The 14,293-nt window shown below is 36.9% G+C and overlaps 3 protein-coding genes and 3 non-coding genes across 7 annotated transcripts; 2 read left to right on the top strand and 4 right to left on the bottom strand.

Annotated features, from left to right (window-relative positions):
* Positions 1–393: 393 nt before the first annotated feature.
* LOC111476693 lies at positions 394–4,676 on the bottom strand. Its single transcript, XM_023120465.1, has 11 exons — positions 3,932–4,676; positions 3,785–3,839; positions 3,553–3,652; positions 3,258–3,483; positions 2,821–2,871; positions 2,504–2,736; positions 1,735–2,296; positions 1,523–1,637; positions 1,386–1,435; positions 1,132–1,278; positions 394–959 (listed from the first exon to the last, which is right to left on the bottom strand). The coding sequence occupies exons 1-11, from the start codon at positions 4,547–4,549 to the stop codon at positions 702–704; spliced, it is 2,415 nt and encodes an 804-aa protein (XP_022976233.1). The 5' UTR covers positions 4,550–4,676; the 3' UTR covers positions 394–701.
* A 1,029-nt stretch (positions 4,677–5,705) lies between these two features.
* On the bottom strand, positions 5,706–9,322 carry LOC111476776 (outer envelope pore protein 24B, chloroplastic-like). The gene is made up of 3 exons (XM_023120580.1): positions 9,064–9,322; positions 8,359–8,718; positions 5,706–5,939 (listed from the first exon to the last, which is right to left on the bottom strand). The coding sequence occupies exons 1-3, from the start codon at positions 9,259–9,261 to the stop codon at positions 5,859–5,861; spliced, it is 639 nt and encodes a 212-aa protein (XP_022976348.1). The 5' UTR covers positions 9,262–9,322; the 3' UTR covers positions 5,706–5,858.
* A 1,144-nt stretch (positions 9,323–10,466) lies between these two features.
* LOC111477342 lies at positions 10,467–10,555 on the top strand. The gene has a single exon (XR_002717262.1). It is a non-coding gene; the product is annotated as a small nucleolar RNA R16 (small nucleolar RNA).
* A 59-nt stretch (positions 10,556–10,614) lies between these two features.
* On the top strand, positions 10,615–10,697 carry LOC111477340. The gene has a single exon (XR_002717260.1). It is a non-coding gene; the product is annotated as a small nucleolar RNA R16 (small nucleolar RNA).
* A 1,377-nt stretch (positions 10,698–12,074) lies between these two features.
* TRNAE-UUC lies at positions 12,075–12,146 on the bottom strand. Its single transcript has one exon. It is a non-coding gene; the product is annotated as a tRNA-Glu (tRNA).
* A 198-nt stretch (positions 12,147–12,344) lies between these two features.
* LOC111476782 (protein LIKE COV 1-like) lies at positions 12,345–14,262 on the bottom strand. Of its 2 annotated transcripts, none has more exons than XM_023120585.1 (6): positions 14,067–14,262; positions 13,678–13,730; positions 13,492–13,601; positions 13,250–13,429; positions 12,945–13,169; positions 12,345–12,723 (listed from the first exon to the last, which is right to left on the bottom strand). In XM_023120585.1, exons 1-6 carry the CDS (start codon positions 14,244–14,246, stop codon positions 12,611–12,613), a joined length of 861 nt encoding a protein of 286 aa, XP_022976353.1. In that variant the 5' UTR covers positions 14,247–14,262; the 3' UTR covers positions 12,345–12,610. The 2 variants fall into 2 exon arrangements, with proteins under 2 accessions (XP_022976353.1, XP_022976354.1); XM_023120586.1 differs by having other exon boundaries at positions 13,250–13,417; positions 14,067–14,261.
* Positions 14,263–14,293: the final 31 nt, after the last annotated feature.

Here is a 14,293-nt window from a genome sequence, read left to right on the forward strand (position 1 = left end):
TGTCTTGATACGGTGGCTGCTGGCCTCCCCCGTTTCACCAGACCTAACGGATTTGATTGAAGTACAGCTATTAGTAATAGCTCCTCGCAAGAAAAAAAAAATGGTGGCTTCTAAATTTAAGAAAACCAACTAATGAGTCTCTTGGTTGCTGTCATTGATCCATACAAATGTCCACATCAGAGGTAAACAAAATATTACAAATGTCTTCACTTATTTTTTAAATCATGAAGTTAATAGCCAAAATAATAATATCAAGGTGGGCTTGAACAGTAACAAATAGTACCAGAGTTGCAATTTAAATAATAAGGCATATAAATAATAAGGCATAGTATTGATAATTCTTTCTCAAAACTAAAGCAAAGGGGTTATTAATGTAAGTAGCAAAATCTCATATTACATGAATTTAAGTTATGAAATCCACCTTATTCATAAAATTTATACTCTAAAAAAAAAGTTTAGACCACGACAATCCGCAATCTAGAACAAATTATAACTTATCAAAATTGTGAGCTAAAATGTCCCTTATTGGTTTCCTGTGTGGCCTTACAAAGGCCTTAATTACTAGCAGATATGTGGGCAATTAACTCGGAATAAAAAGGCAAAGTGCCCACCCAACGAAACGTTGAACGTAACGGACTTCAAACATAACTAACGTAAACAACGGCATTGAACTCGAATCCAAAGGCAAATATGTCGGGTCCTTATATTAGAAATCTCCCTTCGGTCTTTATTGGCTTCTTCATATGTGTCTTCTCCAACTTGAATGACGCGAATGCAGAACTCATTTGGCTGGACTCCTCACCAAAAGTGCATGGTTTGCGTTGCAATTGCAAAGAAGATTGCCTTAATATATCAAACAATGAACTGCCTGATTTAGCTTCGTTCTGTGCACTTGGTCTCACTTGGGAGTAACTAAACTTGGCTGAAGAAATCCTTGTAGGTTTATTTTCACTCTGGCCCTGCAAAGCCAAGTTATTGCTGTTATTAGTCGGCCCACTATCAACCAAGGAACACTTGATCGGTTTGGATTGAACTGATCTGAGGAGGTGAAGTCATCTCTTGTCTCTCAATCATCCAAAAGTAAACATGAACATATATGGTCCAGCATCAGTATTTTTAACGAGAGCTGACCTGATCAGAAGATTCTTCCATTGTTGGAATTGCACTCTTGCTGTTGCTATCATCTCGACCGAAAATGAAAGAACGACTGTTGATTGATGATCCATGCTTACGGGATGAAGAAAGAGATAAATTTGAACTTCTACCTAAGAAAGATGACTGCATAATTTATGTTAGCTTTATAGAAGATGTTATCTTTTTACAATAGAACCAACGGATTGAATAGCGAATGCATTTCTGAATTCAGAGATATTGCACACAGATACCTTGGATGTTATGTTCTTGCCTACACCAGTTAGTGGAGGGTCCAAAAACGCTGCATAAATAGAGACAATGCATAAGGATTAAGCAAGATAAAGGATTCTAGATTCAGAGGGGATGATGAATGTGCTGCAGATCTTACATTGTGCTTTGGGTCTCTTTTTTACATCGGATACAACATTCAGCTTCTTAATAAGACCAAAAACTTCTCTAGTGCTCTCATCCTCAGCAGGCGACAGAAATGTGGATTTTTCCTCCTGTTTCAGACCAATCGTTAGATCATCCTGTGAGCTATATGGTTGAACGATTAAAAGATATAAATCTTAGTTCATCAAAGAACAGCTTGAATCTCACAGCTTTATAAAGTACACGTTCTCTTTCTATCCTCCTTTCTGTTTCCTCGTCATCGGACATGTACTGATCATCATTATCTGTATACATTTGAGGAAGCATTTGCTTTACTTTTCGAATGTTCATTCGAGCAACATTCAACGGAAGTAAATCTTCTGCAGCTGCTTCACAAAATTCAAAATCATCATTTTCTCCTTCATTATTTACATCATCCAGCAAAGCTGGTTTAGTAAATTTTGATCCATATTTCAATTTCTGCAAAAGATCTTCTGTTCCAGCAGCATCTTCCTGTTCAAGCCACTTCTGATGGAGTTCGTTGCGTTTTTCATTGTCTAATGGATTTTCTTCGTATGCAGTTGCTATCATATCTTGAAGCTCTTCTGAATCAGTGTACTCGTCTTCGTCTTCGTCTTGAAAGCGCATATCATGGTCACTGTCATCTTCTTCCTCAGCTTCATCATCAACAAAAGCTTTAACAGGATCCCCGCTTGCCAATGAAGGCAAGTTCGACAAACCATCTGGATGTGGATTTACATTCTCCTTATCATTATCCTCCTCATCAGAACTACAAGCAAAGGACTTGAGAAGTTAAGTTATATGACCAAACAGCCAACGATGTTAAGCAACTAAAATTAAGATTTCTTGAAACCAATATCAAACAATTAGCAGTGGCCCAGCTTGATATTCTCAGTGTTTAACATTGAGAGAGTAGGAAAGGAAGTCATGAACATATCTAATGAGTACACGTAATAAAATTTCCTAAAATTCTTACTCCTCATCAAGGGCTGCAGAATCGAGCCTTAAATTCATTGCCAATACGGAAGGTGTGAAATTTTCTTGCAAATGACTTCTGGATGTCTCGTTCAACTCATCATCAAGAGGTGCAGATTCATGCTTTAAATTCATAGCCAATACAGATGGCGTAAAATTTTCTTGCAGAGGATTGTTGGACATCTCATTTGATACATCGTCTCCATTGCTTGTTTGGGAATCAGAAAAGAGTTCCTAGAACATGATAGACATAGTAATTATGCTGAAAAAATATAGAGATAAAACAACACATTATCAGAACTCATTGAATGAAAATACCTGAGTGTCATTAATAGGAGTCCAAAATGCTTCTGTGACGTCGTCGGTAGCCTGTAATTCATAAAGACAACAACTGCATCAAGTCAGTAACACATTTGAAATTCTAATTTCAAAACACTTGAAACTTGACAATCATTGAAGCAAAAAAAATAAAATTGTTATTTGGGTCAAATTGTCAGGTAGTAAAGAAAATGTCGTGTCGGTTAACTTCCTTCAAGTCTTAGTTACTATTATGACTCAACCAGAACTAGCCAATACTTCCACCAAGAAAATTATTACTCCTAAGCATGTGATAAAACTCCATTTCGAAATGACGGCAAGCTACAAAAACAATTGCCCTTGTTATCACAAGATCAGTTTGTAGATTTGCCACATTTTAATTATAAACTAATTTAAACCTATTAATGGCACGGGAAGGGGAGGTGGATGCATCTAACCTTTTCCCTCTCGGAGGGCATGTTTGTCCCATTACTCCTTTCATCTATACACATTGAACCTTTTCGGTTCCCCAAATCAGCAGGATGCTGATACATATCCTCGCATTCTCTTTCTACAGAATCCGCCCTCCCTTCTACAGACAACCTATGCTTGATCACGACCTCTGTGCACAGATAATTGTCATCGTCGTCGCAGTCTAGAATGGCATTCTCAATATTGATAGATCTGCGTAAATAAATATTATATAAGTTCATAGTCTAGGTACAAATGTATGACTAAGAATAGGGTGCCCACTTCCTAGAGAGCTCAAGCTTCCTTTGTCGGATCTTCTCCAACACAGAGGATATCGGTTTCCGAACAAGTGGCATGGGCTTGAATGCTGCCCCTCTGGTATCTAACAAGAAGGAAAAATAAACTTGAGAATGTAGACGGGGAAGTGTGGCTTAGGCTTGGAGCTTAATTTTGAAGATCGATCGTCTTTAAGAAGAATTAGGACACGATTGTGAGAATCAGTAATACAATTTACCTCGCAAGAGTCTCTGAGACTCTGCGCGGAGTTGTTCAACGTATTCTCTTCTCTCCTGAAAAATATAAGCAATGAAATAAGCAAATACCGAGAAATTGGGGAAATATCCACATGAATTATCGCATTTAAGGACATCGGAGGTCATACCTTCTCAAGAGTCCTTTTGGAGACCGCAGTCTCGTTGAAATCATCAGGCTCTCCACTGCTCTTGAGCCTTTTGTTCTTTGATTTCCTCCTCTTTGCTTCTCTCTCGTCCTCGAATGAATCCAAACTTGGCCGTTTCTTCACCAGTTCATCTACCAGGGCATCGCTACTTTCCTCTCCTATCCTCGGACTTTGATCTTCATCTACTTCATCAATTCCAGCAACCGCATCAAATTCCAAGCCCTTCTCGGCTCCAGAATCATTTTCCTGATCATCCAGACCAAGACTGGGTTCCAAATTGCCACCATCGTCCAAATCCCTCGATCCAGATCCCGATTGTCGAAGCTCATCGGAATCAACCAGATCTTGGCCGTCAAATTTATCAGAATCATCGGCATCAGTTTCCGCCGCACTCAATTCACGCATCTTAAGGCTATCATCGAACCGATCATCGATCCTCGAAAATTCCCCCAACACTCCACTCGAAAATTGATCATCGACCCCTGGCAACTCCTCCGATAGAACACTAGCCTTCTTCAACCGCTTCAGCTTCCTCCCCGCAACGAGAGGGGAATCGACGTCGGGAGACGAAAGTAACTGGAAATCGTCGTCGCTCTCCATCCTCTACTGTCGATTGTGAAACAAAAATCCAAGACGAAGGACTGACCTGAGAACAGTGGATGAAAAATCGGGAGCCGCTAAGAGAAGGGTGTAGTGGCGGCAAAGCGAATTCGAAAAAATTGTGAAGACATAAAGGCTAAGGCACCCTTTTATTTTAATGAGATGCCAAACGAAGTCGAGCGAGCCCGCCAAAATTACCTGTTCCGACTCCACTGAATCTATTCATCATCTGTCGGTAATAAATGTAGAAAGACGAAGCTCGGCCCGGCCCAGTCGTTTTTTTTTTTCTTTTTTTTATTCTCAATTATTGATTCTTACATTACTCTTTATTTTATTTTTATCCTATCTTCCTTCCTCTTGAGATTAGATCGGTGTTATTTACTAATGGATACATATTTTTTTTTTATAACATTCATTTTTTAAACTATTTATTTGTGTTTTTATTTTCATATTGAAAAAAAAAAAAAAAAGTAATTTAGTGCTCATTAATTTTGCTTAAAACCAATGAAATTATTAATTAAATTATTCAGAAACCATGTGGCAGGTTAAATTTCTTATTTCTTTATTATCAAATTTCTTATTTTATTTCCTCCACTGAGTTCTGTAACTGGCATGTGACACTTTTTATAATGAGTTTATTTTCTTCCCATTTTAATAATTAGTGCATGCATATTATTTGCCTTAGAAGTTAAGTTTGATTCCAATCTCAATTTCACAAGTCTTTATGTGAAATTTCATTAGATTACATAATGTATAGATTATACGACCACAAATCATTACACAAATAGAGGTTGATCTAGATAATTATATTAAAATCGTCGATTTGAGCTCAATTTGATAAACAAAACGTCAATTATCTTTCTAATTAAAATATTTATTTATTAGGTGAAAAAAAATTGACCATGTTCATCAAAGTCTACGTCTATCTAACTTACTCATTAATTCAAACAATATTTACGTTCAATAATTTGTCTCAAAAGATCTGTCAGCAGACTCAGCACCATATTCATTGCAGCAAAATCTCCTGCACTATTGGATCTTGAGAATGAACAGCAGAGAGTAAGTTTTAGTTATGTTCTGCTAATCCTTGTAAAATTTGTTCCCTCAAATGATGTGAGCAGTTAAAAGATGAGAGCATGAGCAAAATGAAAGTGGCAGTCACTTCAAAAGAACAGCTTCTTATGATTATTGAGGTGTACTTAACATTCGAGTGCACAGAACGTTTTAAGATTCAATCATCAATGTACGTAGAAAACTCCATGCCCACTATAAATCACAACAGGAATTTAAAGGGACATTGATTTAAGAATTACACTTCGAAGTTCCATGTCGACTCTGCGGTTACTTTTGGCCTTTTGGATTCATCTGCCATGTTGACCGATGCTACAATCTGCATAACAAAAGATGGGTTATAAAGAACTGACGAGAAAGTCTGCATTATCAATATCCTTTCGTTTCAAAACAGTGAAAAGCTTTTGAATTGAGTAAAAGCATCTAAGGTTGCTACCGCACTCGGTTTGCTGGATGAATAATCAACAACCATGGCAGAGAACTGACTCAGGTGCTACCCACTACATTTTTATCCCATCCCAGCTACCACTGCCTCCAAGGATAAAGAAATCTAGTCATGAACTGATAAAACCAGTTCCACTGAAACTACACAGCCCTTTCCAAGATGGCTAATGCCAGAAACTCACCCTGGAACAACCACTTCAAGCCTGCAGGCATTTTGCCTTCTTCTCAATTGCACCATGTCAGTACATTGCCAACGCTTAAAGCGTGTGCCCTACTTATGTAATTTTCTGGAAACACTTTCACCAATAATTTCCCAATATATATATTGAGATTGGTTGAAGAGGAAACGAAACATTCCTTATAAGGGTATGGAAACCTCTCCCTAATAAACACGTTTTTAAACCTTGAGGAAAAGCCCAGAAAGGAAAGCCCAAAGAGGACCGTACTTGCTGGTGGTGAACTTGGGTTGTTACAAATGTTATTAGAGCTATGTTTTGGGCGTTGTGTTAGCAAGGACGCTGGTTGTTAAGGGTGTGGAAACATCTCCCTAGTAGACGCATTTTAAAACCTTCAGAGAAAGCCCGAAAATGACAATATATGCTATTTGACTGTTACATATATATTGGTGTTTAAAACTACCTAATAATATTTATGGTAAAAGAAAGCATTTCATCTTAATACATAACTCCAAACTGCATCGTGAAACTCGACCCCGACTATTAGTATATTGACTACTTCAAAACCAAATAACAGTTAACAATTTAGAAATGCAGAGCCTAACTCAATGACTGTGATTATCCTGTTTGTTTGTTTTTATATCCTGCAGTTGTGCATGGCCCAGGCTAATAAATATGTCTTGAATTTCCCCAAACCTCTCACGTGGGAGAGGGAGATTTTTCAAAGATAAAATGATAAAACCTCCAAATAATACTCACCACAGACCAAACAAAAATGTATTTTCAAAAAACCATGTCATCAAACATCAGATTATCTGAGGCTAAGTCAGTAGAAAATCAAGTAATTCCTACTTAAAACCCCATGTCCCATTTATATGTTGAAACCAGGATGAGGAAACAATCCAAGGGGTTCGTTTTCTTTTAAAGGTCCAATGAAATAGCTAACCATATATTAAAAGTTCAGACTAATTACCATTTGAAGGAATAATTCAAGATTCTCATAGAACTCCCTGGTCGTCAATTTCTTGCAAGGAAGTCTCCCTTCCATTCTCTTAAGAACCATAGTACCAGGCCTACTCCCACCAATCCATAGGGAGATTCTGAGCACCCCAACATTGGCACTAGGAGACAAAAAATTTCACTTATAAAAGCTTCCTGCTAGGAGGTTCAAATCCATGAACCCAGTGAACTTTCCCACCCAACTGTTCCAATCCTTTACTACGAGAATCACCCTCTGGGGCTCTCTTCTTTCATTATTGGGTATACTGGACAACAAATGTTTGTTTTTACACTCTGAGCTGAATGAAAAAAATTCAGGGATTGTATACCCATGGGAACTTCCAGGCCAGACATTCTTTCCCATAAGTGCTTACTGTTTGGCCAGAAAGATATAAACAGCTAGTCTAGTGTAACAGCCCAAGTCCACCACTAGCAGATACTGTCTGCTTTGGCCTGTTACGCATCATCGTCAGCCTCACAATTTTAAAATGCATATGCTAGGGAAAGGTTTCCACACCCTTATAAAGAATGTTTTGTTCCCCTCTCCATACAATGTGTGATCTCACAATCCACCCCTCTTCGGGGCCCAACGTCCTCACTGACACTTGTTTCCTTCTCCAATTGATGTGGGGTCTCACAATCCATCCCATTTGGGACTTAGCGTCCTCGCTTGTACACCGCTCGGTGCCTAGCTTTGATACCATTTGTAACAACTCAAGCCTACCGCTAGCACATATTGACCGCTTTTGCTTGTTACGTATCACCGTCAACCTCACGATTTTAAAACGCGTCTGGTAGGGAGAGGTATCCACACCCTTATAAAGAATGGTTTGTTTCCCTCTCCAATCGACGTGAGATCTCACAATTAGACGGTTAGAGTTTAATTCCATTTTAACACTACAGAAGATGTGCATTTCACGTGTATGGTTAGATAGAATTACATTATACCAAAGTCCACAATAGTGGTTTATCCAAAGGAAACTTTCCTGTGCAGAAAAAGTACTTGAAACATCATACGAGGTTCCTCCTTTTTTGGAGAGTAATCATATCCAGAGATTTTAATTTGCGCAATTAACGAGCATTCAAAAACTATAGAAATATAATCACAAAATTACCTACCTTGAAATTTCCCCTTGACTTCAAATTCCTTGTCCATTCTAATCCCAGTGCCTTGGTTGTAGTCTGGTACGTAGCCTTTAATACATCATCGTCGTAAACCTTCCTTGAAATGGAGAAGTCCCACGAATTCTTTGCAAAATCGTACGAAGGTTCAAAAGTGGTTGCATGTTTGTGCACGTAGGTGTACTTCAATTTACAATTTCCAGAGCCAAGAGCGTGATTAGCAGAGAACTTGTTAGCCGAATCAAGGACTAGGTTCCCGTCGAGAACTGTTCTATTATCGGCCCAACTATGGATGTAAGTCAAATTCAAAGGCTTCTCCGCTACCTTGACAGTATTCATAAATTGAAAGCGAAGATCCTGTAAAATAGCATGCAATAACGAAACGAGTTAGCACGATATTGAATTTGATGATGCGAAGGGGGAAAATTAATCCTAGAGAAACCTAACTCAGGCTTCCATAAAAAAAAAAAAAAGATTAAATTCAGCACTATAATGAATCAATTTCTGGTTCAGCCTAAAAGAATTAGATACAATTTTCGCGAGCTCCAGTGCCAAATTTATAGTAGATTAAACCAAATGGTTCAGACTGGTAGGTAAGATTGACAATAGCAAATTCCACTCCTACCGAGATGTTTCGATTCGTGAAATTCTCGTAGCCATGAAACAGCCATGAGAATCTAAAAAATGGAACAGTCGAAGCACCTTTTTAGGAACATTGTAGTCGACTATGAAGAAGCCTGGTTTCTCGACGGCAAGGGAAAGACCGTTTAAACTAGGGGCGTTGATGATTGTGGCGTCGGTGATGGATGCTCGGAGCTTGACATCGCTAGCGTTAACAGCCAAAGTTGAGGCGGCGCCGCTTTTGTCTGCGTCGTACTTGGTCTTCAGAGTTGCCTTCATTGTTAGAAGGAAAGGAGATAAAGCAAGGTATCCAGATGATGCAAAACAAAGTTTTCGTTTTTTCCCATTTTAAAGCTGCAACTTGCCCTTGTCCAATCAAAATATGGCAAATAAAAATTCTTTTGTTTTTTTATTTTATTTTAAAAAAGCATTTGGGTTGCCACTTTTTTTCTAATAATTATATTTATTTTATAAATATTTTAAATAGTGATTTTCATGATTCTTTAGGAAATTTTTTCATAATTTAATAATTTCGTTTTTCATTTTTTGCTTTTGAAAAATAACTTCCAACCCTTATTTCTATTTCTATTGCTTTATTACATACTTTTTAGACTAAGTTTTCAATGTCAAATTTTGAAATTTTATTTTGTTTCAAATAATATATTTCAACCGTTTCAAAAACACATTTTAAATTTAAAAAATACCTCGAACATTTTTTAAATTTTTATTAATACCTTAGATTTTTTTAAAAAAAATATTTTTATCATTAAAACTGATTTTTTAAGATATTTATGAGCTTTCAAAAATAATATTAAAAAGTTTGGAGATAATTTATAAGTTGTGGATAAAAAAAATTTTAAGTGTTAATTCTATTTTTAAATGTTCAAAAATATAAATACTATTAAAGTTTCATAATATTTGTTATTATAACAAAGTTGTAATTATTTTAGCCAAAATAAAAAATTTAGATATATTTTTATTAATTTAGTCTATTAAATACTATTAAAGTTTCAATATCTTCGTCTCTTCACATACTCGTTTGGTTGCCTTCATCCCACTGAGTTTTGAAATCTTGAACCCTAATTTTCAGTATCTCAACGTCGGATACCCGATCTGATAGGGTTTGAGCCAAACTTCTTTCTACTCATTTCTAATTCTGCTCTTTTCAAAATTCGGTATGTTTGCGTTCAATTTCTTCAAGTTTGTTTCGATTTCGATTGTAGATTAAGATGGAACTATTGCTTTCTGCTACATGAATGATCTAAATGCATCTGTTCACCCTCTCCTTGACATCGTTTAGAAATATCAAGGGGATAATACAGGTGCTAATATCGATAGGTTGGCTTACCAGCTCATTTCATCTTTTTTATCTTTGTCTTGGAGTCAAATGGACCTACCGAAATATCGGCAACAATGATTATCCATCATTTGCCCCATTTCTTTATTTCATTTTGCTTTAATTTTGTGAATATTCTGCTCGTTACAATGGCATATGATGAATAATTCATTTACGCTTATTGATATACTGATATTCTGTGCTGACACAAAACTCCGCTTATTATCAGATGCCATTAAAGCTTTCTATCTTTCGTTGTTTTTCTTTGTTTTGTTTGAGATTTATTTCTTTTGAAGGCAGGCAAAGGATGTAGACAAATTCTTATCCTACACACTGAAGTAAATGTAGACTATAACTCCGCTTATTATCTGATGCCTTGCCATTTTTTAGAATAAAACTTAGATTCATTTGATTGCTCAATGTTTTTTCTTGTTTTATCGCTTAGTAATTGTAGTATTTGTTCTCTGTTTCACTTATGAATTGCGATTTCGTTCTAGTATAATCTCAGTTTAGTTAGGCGTCAGTCAGCATTTCAATTACATTCTCATCTATATGTGAATCGCACCACCAATGAAGAGAAATAGCAGACGGGCGGTCTGAATTGATGCCGTGTTGATTGTCTGCAACCCCCATCTTCATGGGTTCCCGAGGTGTAATCAATCGTAAAGGTGGTTGAGAAATTGCTCTGTTTCCATTTGATTTTGCTATGATGAAGTTTTGCCAAAAATATGTCTGGACATATGATATTTGTCAAGATTAGTTTGGTGCATTCTTCTGAGCCTATGTTTTGTTTTTAACTACACATTCTCTCTATGGATTTTTCATGGTTTGATTTATTGAGTCGTTCAGTATATACGATGAATTCAGTTCAAGTTTTAGAGACATCAGATTTTGCTGGAAATGCTCGGCCTTCCATCAATGATTTCTACCATGTAGCACGTAGTATTTGTAGACTGGCAAGTCCAATTTATATTCTCCCCTGCAGGTGGTTTCCCGAGGTCGTTGCAGCTGCTTCTATCCATTCTGTTGACGAACGCCGATCAGTTGGAAATTACACGTTTCAATTGAATTTTGTTTTAAGATTGTTGATGTACAATTTTCATATGTATTACTTGTGAATTGTATCATTTTACATTAAATATCAATAAAAACTACCACGTTTAATACATAATTTTTGTTCTGAATCCTATTTACATATTTGAGTTCGAATGAAAGTTATTACCGTTGACACAAAATTCCAAATATTTTTATGAGAAATCTGAATAATTTCCTTTCAAAAAGAGTGTCAAAATTGTGGATACTGAAACAAGTTCTACATTAATAAAATCGAAATTTGAACAGATGCCCAAGTTTTTGGCTCAAATAAAATATTATCAAGTTCTTAAAATCAAGTATCTCTAGTTTTTGTTTACCAGTCAGCGTTTTCATCTTCATTCTTAGTTCTAACCCCAACCCCCTTCCAATTTTAGTGTGAGTTCATCACAATTTATTCAATTTTTAAGTGATTGGCACGGCTTACCTAATATCATGTTTGTACCGTTTAATATCATCACTAAAATTATTAGAAGGAATGAACATTTTTTCACTCGATCTATTCTCATTCACAACAGTGAAGAAGCCAACCACATGTTGACAGGCATGGTGTCGTCATCGTTTTAGCCAATCTGGAGTTCCTGTTGAGGACGAGGAGGAAGACCAAGACAACAACTGAGAGAAGAAGCAGGATGGATGACGGAAAAAAAATAAAATAAAAAATTTCCGTTGCCGGGAATCGAACCCGGGTCTCCTGGGTGAAAGCCAGATATCCTAACCGCTGGACGACAACGGATTATTAAGATCAATTTGACAAAATTAATATTAAATATTATAATTACACCCGTAAAAATTATAATTTAAACTTACATTTAATAAATAAATTGATTTTTTTAAAAGAATTAATCAACATTATTAGACACAAAATTAAAATTAACTTAGGGGCTGTCTTGATTCTTTCTTTTAGTATACCCTTATAATAAAACTTTAGGTATAAGAAGATTAATTAGTTCTATTGAAAGGCAGTATCTTAGTACATTAATTAAGACAAAATAATGTAAACAAGCAATATAACAAAAACGACGGCCTAAATCCAATATACCCACTTCTTGTTCTTCCTCTTCATCTGGTTCGCATAGTAAAGGCTTCGAGTTCCGCCATTGATGAACTTCCCAGCTTTCGCCACATTGTCCTCAATGTTCTCTTATCTTCTCCCCTTCACTCTCAACCAGAATCGCCAAATCCAATACTGCGATTTCATCATGCCATACTTTTGGTTTTGCAAAGTTTTTCGATTCCACCTGTTGGAATTGCTCTTGCATCCACTGTAGTCAGTAATTGAGGCACTGACATCCCTCCAGAGATCACAATTTCTGCACCCAAAAGGGGAACGTCAAACTCCATGATCAATAAATTCTTAAGGTTTAGTATCCATTTGGATCGACGTTCTAAGTACTTTAAATGATTTTCTGCACCTAAAAGCATTTGGAAACTCGATCCGAACGAGCTTTTAACCCATATGGTTTCTTCTATGATATCATTAAACAGAGTAATCTCAAGAGAAGAGAAGAGAAGAGAAGAGAAGAGAGCATACCGATTCCCTCTCGGACAGAGAGATTAGGCCTGAGGATGTCCGTGGAACTCATAAGAAATATGTCTCCAAGATAGAGATGATTAGTGGGCACATAAACACAATACAGTTCTTCCTCTTCCATTCTGCTCTGAAGAACAACGGCAGAAGTGATGAATCCAAAGGCATACTCTCCACCACGGGGGTGCCTGATAATTGCTACTTCTTTGAAGGCACTTGAGGTTTGATCTGAGGCCGCCGATTATCAGATAGATAACCAGTCAAATACCAAAATAAATGCTATTCTTTTCAATGCTTTTGCTTCCTACCTGGTGATATTGCAGTACTAATTTGCTTCGAGGCCGTGTAAATATAGCTTACGAGTGGCATTTTCTTAATGAACCATTCACCAAGAGTAAGAACAGAAGCTCCCAGCCAAGATGACATGAAAATACCAACAAGAAAGATGAATGTAATGGAGGTAATAAATCCAAGCCCTGCAGAAATTTCTACTCAAAATCAACTGCGGAAAATCTCTTCGAAATTTGTTGTTCTTCTGCTCTTAACTTACCAAAAACATTGATCCCTAAGTGAGCATATATTGGAGAGAAGAAACCATCAACAAAACGAATGAAGCCCCACGTGATGTAGAATGTAATAGCAATTGGCATAAGAATTACACTGCAAACAGAGCCCCTTAATACGCTAAGGAGAAAGAAAAAGATGCATTAATCTGGAAGAACAGCAGAAGAGTTACCATCCTGTCATGAACTTCTTGGAAGCCCAGCTGCGAATGACTTTAGCAATGGCCTAAAATATCGATGAATCGAAGCCTTAGTTCGATAATGGCGTCGACTCACTGCATCTAACACTCTCATGGATTTCAAGCATTGCAGAGTAAGAAATCAATTGAAAGAACAAATACATTTAACGTTGAGGTTAATCATGTTAGACGAACACGACTCTCCACAATTATATGATATTGGCCTAGGCTTAATCACCCTATTTATTTGTACTAGACTTTTTGGGAAGCCCAAAGCAAAGTCATGAAGAAGAAATTTAAAGTGGACAATATCATACCAAATCGTGGAGAGCCGTGTTCTAACAAATCAATAGAAGAATCATGATTGAGAAGCGAAAACGGACCTCTCCGCCGGAGTGATGATTAGATAAAGCGACAGCCGGAACGGAGGAAGATTTGGAGGCTCCATTTTCAGAAACTGTAGCGACTGCGACGGGGATCAAGAGCCCTAGATCTCTCTCCCTCTCTCTTGTGCTCATTTCCCTGTTTCTTTTTCTCTCCCTCCACTTCGATTTTAGAGTCATATTTTTGGTTTTTTTTTTTTTTTTTTTTTTTCATCCAATTTCCCTCC

This window comes from Cucurbita maxima, unplaced genomic scaffold (genome assembly GCF_002738345.1).
Source record: "Cucurbita maxima cultivar Rimu unplaced genomic scaffold, Cmax_1.0 Cma_Scf00003, whole genome shotgun sequence".
Classification (NCBI taxonomy): domain Eukaryota; kingdom Viridiplantae; phylum Streptophyta; class Magnoliopsida; order Cucurbitales; family Cucurbitaceae; genus Cucurbita; species Cucurbita maxima.

Bases quoted from the DNA above. Each gene is read 5' to 3' on its own strand.
- LOC111476693 (XM_023120465.1), bottom strand. From the start codon at position 4,549: ATGGAGAGCGACGACGATTTCCAGTTACTTTCGTCTCCCGACGTCGAT. The intron at 2,737-2,820 runs GTATTTTCATTC...ATCATGTTCTAG, and splicing joins CTCCTATTAATGACACTCAG to GAACTCTTTTCTGATTCCCA. The intron at 2,297-2,503 runs GTAAGAATTTTA...CTTTGCTTGTAG, and splicing joins TCTGCAGCCCTTGATGAGGA to TTCTGATGAGGAGGATAATG.
- LOC111476776 (XM_023120580.1), bottom strand. From the start codon at position 9,261: ATGAAGGCAACTCTGAAGACCAAGTACGACGCAGACAAAAGCGGCGCC. The intron at 8,719-9,063 runs GTGCTTCGACTG...GCTATTTTACAG, and splicing joins ACTACAATGTTCCTAAAAAG to GATCTTCGCTTTCAATTTAT. The intron at 5,940-8,358 runs GTAGGTAATTTT...TTTGTTATGCAG, and splicing joins AGTCAAGGGGAAATTTCAAG to ATTGTAGCATCGGTCAACAT.
- LOC111476782 (XM_023120585.1), bottom strand. From the start codon at position 14,246: ATGACTCTAAAATCGAAGTGGAGGGAGAGAAAAAGAAACAGGGAAATG. The intron at 13,602-13,677 runs GTAACTCTTCTG...CTCTGTTTGCAG, and splicing joins AAGAAGTTCATGACAGGATG to TGTAATTCTTATGCCAATTG. The intron at 13,170-13,249 runs GTAGGAAGCAAA...CGGCGGCCTCAG, and splicing joins TAGTACTGCAATATCACCAG to ATCAAACCTCAAGTGCCTTC.